The 7,953-nt window shown below is 40.4% G+C and overlaps 1 protein-coding gene across 2 annotated transcripts in view; it reads right to left on the bottom strand.

Annotated features, from left to right (window-relative positions):
* Positions 1 to 3,849: 3,849 nt before the first annotated feature.
* The window catches only part of LOC100868578 (ubiquitin carboxyl-terminal hydrolase 48), a 65,497-nt gene continuing 61,393 nt past the window's right edge, over positions 3,850 to 7,953 (bottom strand). For both annotated transcript variants that reach the window (XM_086908569.1, XM_086908568.1), the window contains exon 18: positions 3,850 to 4,127. In XM_086908569.1, coding sequence (XP_086764695.1) covers positions 4,105 to 4,127 — 23 coding nt within the window. In that variant the 3' untranslated portion in view covers positions 3,850 to 4,104. The remainder of the gene's footprint in view (positions 4,128 to 7,953) is intronic.

Below are 7,953 nucleotides of genomic sequence, written 5' to 3'. Positions count from 1 at the left end.
GGGAGGGGGAGAGTGAGAGAGAGAGAGAGAGGTTGGCGATGCAGGGCGGATAGCGGGCAACGAGCGCGCTTTAATTACCGCTAATTAACATGTTCCTGCCAGGTCGAAGTGAGCACCGTTTACGGCCAACTACTTTGGAATGTTCATCCAGCCACCGAGAGCAAACTCGATTATTCTACCTTCGTTACACACCCGTTTTCTTTTTACCATACCCCAATCATCGCTAAGTCGCGCTTCTGGAATTTGGAACAAATTGCATTCCCGAACCGGCAACTATTTTTCTCCCGACAGAAATTCCTCCTTGATTTCCATTTCTTTTTTCTCCTCCTTTTTTCCCCTTTCTTTTTCTCTCTCTATTTTCCAACGGTTACTGGCGGGTAATTGCGGGTGAACGCAACAGGAGAACGTTGACGTCCATTTTCGAAAATCTAGATCTGGATCCTCCCCCCCCCCCCTCCTCCTTGAAAGCGAAACAGAGTTATTTTCTCGACGATTGTATAATAATCTCACTTCATTTTCGCAGAGATATTTTTCGAATCATTTTTAAATGTGACAAATCGATAATAAAAATTCAATCGATGGAAAAAAGGGGCGTCCAACGAAGAATTCAAGATCTCGTTCAGGATGGAAATACGAAGATATATATATAAAACCTACGAGCTACAAATAGAAACAGTCCTCCTTCCGCAACGGTCTTCCGCCCAAGCGACGAGAGATCTCCTTTCATTTGTCATCTCAGCTTTGCGTTTGACTCGCCAGTCTCTCCCCATTGTTCCCCGCGCGGGGATAGTTTTGTCCTCGAAACGAATCCTGTCGAAAGACAAGCGGTTCGAGGTGCTCGAATCCTCGTCGAGAACCCGTCGCGGGAAGCGTTGGATACGCGGAAGCCAGTTCGCCACGAGTTTAACCCTTTAAAGCGGACGCGTGACGCCAAGCATCGAAGAGAAGAGAAAGTTCGCCAAGGTCAACACTTCTTTGGCAACCACCCACCCTCTTCCTCCTCTTCTTTTCTTTCCACTCTCCCCGATCTTCCAACGTTTTTACCATCCTCCTCTCTCTCTCTCTCTCTCTCTCCTTGCGCCAGGGAGAGAGAGTTTCTGTTTTCTTTCCTCGACGATAAAACTAAACGCGAAAGATCGTTTTTGCCCGACGTCTGCGACCTCCCTTCGCTCGTCGACCGATCTAGGACTCGATTCGGATCTAGGAGAGAAAGAATTTTTAAAACATTTGTCTTAGAAAGCTTTCCTTTCGTCGATGGTTCGCGATCGGTTTCGAGAATAAAAGAAATATCCTTGCATTGGGATCAGGTTGAATCTAGGACAAAAGGGTGAAAATTTTCGGTTAAGCTCGTGGAGAGACGGACGGAAATGTGCTCCCCGAATTTCTTGGCCTCGAAAACTAGAGAACGGTGAAGTGGAAGAGGCACGGTGTATGCTCGTACGTTAATTAGTTCTGGAGGAGTTTAAAGGCGAGGACGAAGGACCTCTGGCTGGTTTCTAGGTGGTCCCGAATCCTCGAGTCATCATTGCCTCATTTACTTTGGAAAACAATCTTGCCGACGGTTCAATAATGCCTAACTGCATTAAACTTACCGTCGAGTAATTAAACTTCCTTGTAAATCCAACATTCGCGTCGTCCCGTCGCGAAACGCGTTAATTAATTAACAGCTACCAATTTTCGGAATCTTAATCGCACGCCGTGTTTATCCTTCTCTCTTCTTTATTTTTTCGAAAAAAAAAAAAAGAAATAATAATTCTAATTGTATAAATATATTCCGTCCGTCAGAAAGATAATTATCAACGGCGCAAATTATTTTATCTTATTATTATTCGTTAATTATATTATTTTTTGATAACGCTTTTTGATAAAAAATTTTGTTACAAGGAGGGGAAATTGGGTGGCAGAAAAGTCGACGATGGATTGTTAGGACGCGTCCACGGTCCCTTTCTTTCCTATTTTTTTTTATATTTTTCTTTTTTCTTTTTTTTTTTTTTTTTTACTTATTTTCTCTCCTAATCCTTACAAATGCCACGGCAATCAAGCTTTTTCCCTAATTCGTATTACGAAGGATCCCGCATGCGAGTTCTAATCTTGATTGAACGTGTTTCCACGTGGTGGCCATTTGTTAAACACCTTTACATAAACAATCCCAATAGCTCCGCTTAATCCCCTCGAAATTCTTCCTTGGCCCCTCCTCCTCCTCCTTCTCTTCTTCTTCTTCTTCTTCTTCTTCTTCTTCTTCTTCCTGGCACCTCCTCACTTGCGAAAAATATCGGAACGAAATAAAAATTGCCCCGAGAGAAAAATTCCTCTTACCTCTTTTGCCGAGAAAGGAAATTTTTATTGAAATCTGAAAAACGAGAGAAAGATGAATTCGTGAAGGGATAAATTGTTCCACGCGCGCTACGATTGGTATACACATACACTGTGATCAGTACTACTTTGCCATTTTATTTTCAGCTTCTACGACGAACAAGTATGTAAATTATTCCTAATGATCTCTAGATTCTCTTCAACGCGTCTATAATAATTCATTGTCTATGCAACGATAGCCATATTACAATTGCTGGGATAGATGATACATCGAGAACCGGGAAAAAAAAATTCGCTAAAGAGTAGTAGTCGTAGTAGTATTGCTTGAAGTACGCAAAAAAAAAAAAAAAAAAATTAATAATAATATTAATAATAATATTAATAATAATAATAATATTAATAATAATAATAATAATAAATAAAATAACAAAAAAAAAGCTTTTACGTTCCTCTCTCTCTCTCTCTCTCTCTCTCTCTCTCTCTCTCTCTCTCTCTCTCTCCTCCTCTCTCTCTCTCTCTCTCTCTCTCTCTCTCTCTGTCTCTAAACTGTTTAAAACGATCAAACACCGATCAATTACTTGAGCGCACCATTAAACTCTCGCATACACGCACACCCCTCTCTCGAGCATCCCCTTTTCTCGTTTGCGTGCACCCAATTCTCTCCGTGGTATGTATATGTATAATATCAATATAAATGTAAAAGCGTGAACGTGTTAGTCGTTACCCAAACTCGAATAAAGTCTCTCTCTCAAAAAAAAAAAAAAAAAGGAAAAAAAAAAAAAAAAAGAAAAAAAAAGAAAAAACGTATGTTATATATATATATATATATAATATAATAATATAAATTCTGTGTCAGCACCATCATCGTGTCATCAAACACACCATCGAAAAATGCGAAGGGATGGCTCGTGGAAATGATCGAAATCCCTCTTCGAAATTTTATCATGATTTTCGATTCGGATCGATAAAAAAAATATAATTGCGCTGATTAATTGTTCGATAATTGCCTACACGGTATAAATATATAAACGATTGTATAAAAAGAAAAAGGAAAAAAAAGAAAAATAGATCGACAAAGTTTCTTCTCGAGTCAAAATTTTTGCAAAAAGAAGGGCGGGGAAAAAAAAAAAAAAAAGTAAGACAATAACAAACGAGACACGAGACGATTTACAATTTCTTTAAATAAAGTAGAAAAATCCTTAAATACCTAACGGAATATCGACGATTTTCATCGATCATTTTCACAATGCAGCCGTCTCTTCGCGAATAATTTCTTCTCCTTCGTTACAGCCACACATTCTTCTCTTTGTCACCCTTTGTCACTCTTCTTTGTAGCACGAATAGAATATTTAGCCAAAAGGAAGTACGGTGTATATATATATATATATGTATCGAATATATCGTCTTTGGATTCCTTTGTCGCCGCTCGCTTCAACGCATTTTTCCTCTCCTCCCCCATTTGCACTCATTTGTCTGTGCGTTAAAATAATCGTAATAACAATTTAAAAAAAAAAAAAGAAAAACGCGATCGTTTGATTTTTTTTTTTTTTCCACGATTGCTACCTCCTCTCCCTCCTTCTTCAACCCTTGCACACGTGATCTCATCTCATCTCATCTCATCTCTTTTCGACACATCTCTGTATACGTTATTATACAGATTAATATATATATATATGTGTATGTAATATATGATAACTCGTGTACAAAAATATTTTATGTTAAATCGACTATCGTTATTGAAACGTTCCGCCACAAAGCAATTGCCTATCCTCTGATCCTCGATGACGCAGATCAACTCGGCACCAATTCGGTTCCTGGAACAATTTGAAAAATTCTTATTTATTATTTTCCAACAACCAACGAAACAAAGTGAGAGCAACTGGGTTTCATTTTCGAAATTTTTTCTTGTTCGTTAAACGCAACGCACTGGAAAGGACTGGAGAACAAGCTTGAAATTATTTCTCTTTTCATTGCAATTATATCTTCGATATCAACGATAACGCGCAATTCAAACCATTTTCTCTTTTTTTTTTTCTTTTTCCTTCGATCGACAAACTTCACTTTATCTGTCGGCAAAAGCGGATATTTATTCCACCCTTCGCGCAATGTCTCTGGCTTCCTTCTGGGGCAGAATCGAGAAGGAACGGTCGAAGCGAAATGCGCGGTCGACCGACTTTTCCGAAATGTTTTTCCACCAGAAGAAGGAAGAGGAGCGGGGAAAGGGCCCAACACTTTGTCCTTTTGTTTCCTCGGCCGCGGCGGAATCCTTTCTCGACCAAAAAAAGCTCGACGGTTTTGCTCCACCACCACCACCACCATCTTCGAACAATTTTCTAATCGAGGAGGGCGATCAGAGTGTGGCGTCGCGACGTCGGCGATAAAAATATATATATATATTTATCTCTCTCTTAATCGTATCCACCATTTTCGAGTCGCGACACAATAGAAGACGTCGAATCAGTTGTCGTCCGAACGGAAGATTTAAGGGTGAAGAACGCAAATGATTGAAATAATATTCTATTCCAACGACAAACGAGGATAATTGTCAATGGAACATTCTCGAGATTATTGCGGATACGCGCGAAATAAATAAATTGAAGAGTTGTTGGAAGGGGAGTTGTTGAAACGCGGCAAACGACGAGGAATAATTTAAAAGGAGTAAGGATGGAAATGCAGGATCGACGGTCGTTTGCGGGGCTTCTTAAATTCACATTAAGGACGAGTGGTGACGACGAAAATGACGAAGGGTGTCACGCATGCCGTGTCGATGCAGCGTTTAGCATCAGGCGGTGAAATAACTCGTTCCGTCGTCGGAATACTGGAAACTCGTTTCTCCCGGATAATTCTCTTCCTCCCCCCTCTCTCTCTCTCTCTCTTTCTTCGTCCGTGATCGACGAAAAATGTCATCAGCCGATATGAAAAAAATTATGGTGATCAACTCTAAACGAACAACACAATTATTTCGCATCGAACGCAACAATGACGAATACGATTTACTTGGAAAATTAATCTTCTCGAATTTTCTACGTAGAAATTTTCTATGTTTATGTAATAGTTGTCACTCATCCAAATGGTTGAAAATTTTTTACGGAACGATATATCGTTTGTAGGAGAGGGTGTTGAAATGCAAAGACCTCTGCCGATTGCGTGGCGCGCGCGCATTGGAAAAAGGAGGGGGAGGGGGAGGAAGAGGAGGACACTTAGTTAAAACTTGTCGCTATTTCCCTCTTCTTTTTTTGCTATTAGCTAAGTATACCGCCTCTGGCTTATGTTAAGCTTCGCCAATTATTTGTCATAGTCAGCTAAGACGAGAGAGAGTGGAGACAAAAGCGAGGAAGGGAATAAAAGTGGGGGGATGGAGGCCCCCTTCCGGAATAAGACGTGCCCATCAATTTCACCGCCGTCGTTTTTGCCCTCCATTTCTCCGCGCTTGACCTTCGCCTTCCACGCTACAATTACGAAAAACAATCATTTCCCTATTTTCCTCGAAATTTCTTCAAAATTACGTTCGACGAAACCGACGTGTATCCGATTCGATGCTGAGCATTTGCCCGCTATGGGTAAGATCGTTGTCGGAATTTTAGAATCGAAGCGATAACTTTTCTCAAAAAAAAAAAAAAAAAAAAAGAAAAAAAGATCGCAAGTGGAAAGAAGAGGTCGAACGAACTTCACACGACGATTCCGTGAGAAAACGAAACAAAACTATGGGGGGGAAGGGGGGGAAGTGGCGTGAAATTTATTTGGCGAATTTCTGGTAAAATTGTTAAGATTATTTCCAATTTCATCTTGAAAAGCAGTAACTTGAAGAGAAAAAAGAACAACTCGAGGAATTCCATGAAGTCATTGAAACAGTGGTTCTATGAAACGTTATATTTATGACTTTTATTTTTCGTCGCTAATATAATTATTTAAAAATTCCTTCTTGTGAAATCTTTTTTCGAAAATTCAAAAAATAGAAAACCACGAACTCGAATGAAACCATTGTATCTCCAAATTTTATCAAAACATAAAAACTCTTCCTTTTCTCAAAAATCTCACAATCCTGGAAAAATGAAGAAGGCCACGAATTCGAATTGACACGTATTTACGAACGTTTGGTCGCTAATAAAATTATCAAAACTTATAAAAAGTCTTCCTCGAACCGATACCTTTTCTCAAAAATCTCACAAAAAAAAAAAAAAAAAAAAAAGAAAAGAATAAGAGGAGGAAGGGCAGGAACTCGAGTAACTCCGCGAGAAAACGCAACGAAGCCATTGAGAGAGCGGTGGTGAAAATGCTCGAGGCCCATCCGGAACGACATAATGATCAACCGGCACCGAAGATTGCGAGGGGCGCTCGGCCAAACCCCCTTCTCCGCCTAACTTATACTTATTATTGCATTATCTCCTTTGGCCTAGAATGATTCCACGACTGTGGCGAAACGACAACAGGGAGAGCGAGAGAGAAAAAGTTTCTGAAAGGGAGGGAAGCGAAATTGCGAGAAACGCGATGCAAAAATCAAAACCGGGTAATTGAATTTCTTTTTATCAAGTGTTTCGTATTCAAGTCTTGTAAAAATTTGTAAAAATTGTAAAAATCGAGGAAGTAATCAACGATGAGTATTCTTGGAAAATATATTTCCAAATTAAACGAGTTCTCCTTCTATTCCAAAATATTCAATTGGAAATTGAAAAGATAATTAAATTATCCACTTGGAGCTTGCCGCCTCGAGATCAATTTCTTAACGAATGTCCAAAATTTCTTTCGAAGAAGCGGAGAAAGGCGAGTCCCCTCGAAACGAAAATATTTCTATTTCGGAGGATCGTATTGCACCCAATCGATCCGATGTGTCCGGTGCCAATCAGCGAATGCAAACGCGGCGAATGAAAAAAAGAGAAGAAAAAGAGAAGGGGAGGAGGGAAAAAAAAGGCGACGAAATGGCGAAATTCTAATGGTCGTAAAACGAGAATTCTAAAAATGTCGCCCCGGTTAATTGGCAATTACAAGCGTACAAGCCGATTCTAAGTTTATTCATATAGGCGGCCGTTTTTCCCTGAATTTTTCGAGAGAAAGCCATCGTCGTTCCACGCGGCGGTGACGGCGAAGAGAGAGAAATATTTTTCAACGGGGAGCTCGATCCCGCGCGCGGGTCATGTTCCTTGTTAGCGAGCCGGTGGACAGGTGCATCCTCCCTCCCTCTTTCCCCACAACGCTCCCCTCCTTCTTTTGCGTTCTTGCCACGCTTAAACACGCGGCACAACGGATCACGATAATGTCTTCATCTCATCGGTTTCCGCGGCCGGTGGTGGATCGCGAATCCCTCCCTCCTCCTCTTCTTCTCTCCCTCCATCCTTTCTTATCTCGGCCGCCGCTTTTTTCGCGACAATAGCGCGTGTAATTCTAGCGGTTGGCAAAAAGGAAGGGAGGGGAGATTGATACAAAGGGCGCGCTCTACGAATCGGCTCCTTTATTATTTTTACTTATCCGTTTAAGATTAAATGGAAATCTGAATTCGACGAATTCGTCTAATAGTATTTTGAGATGCGAATGAGAAGCGTTCGATTTTGCGAATTCAAATTGTATTCGTATTCGAGGAGCTTTGATCAAGTATCTTTTTTACACAGCTAAGCTGCATTGATTTTTCGATCTTTTTCTTTCTTC

This window comes from Apis florea, unplaced genomic scaffold, assembly GCF_048593485.1.
Source record: "Apis florea isolate Af1SG1 unplaced genomic scaffold, ASM4859348v1 contig_3081_pilon, whole genome shotgun sequence".
Classification (NCBI taxonomy): Eukaryota; Metazoa; Arthropoda; class Insecta; order Hymenoptera; family Apidae; genus Apis; species Apis florea.
This window is presented reverse-complemented; position numbering and strand designations above follow the sequence as displayed.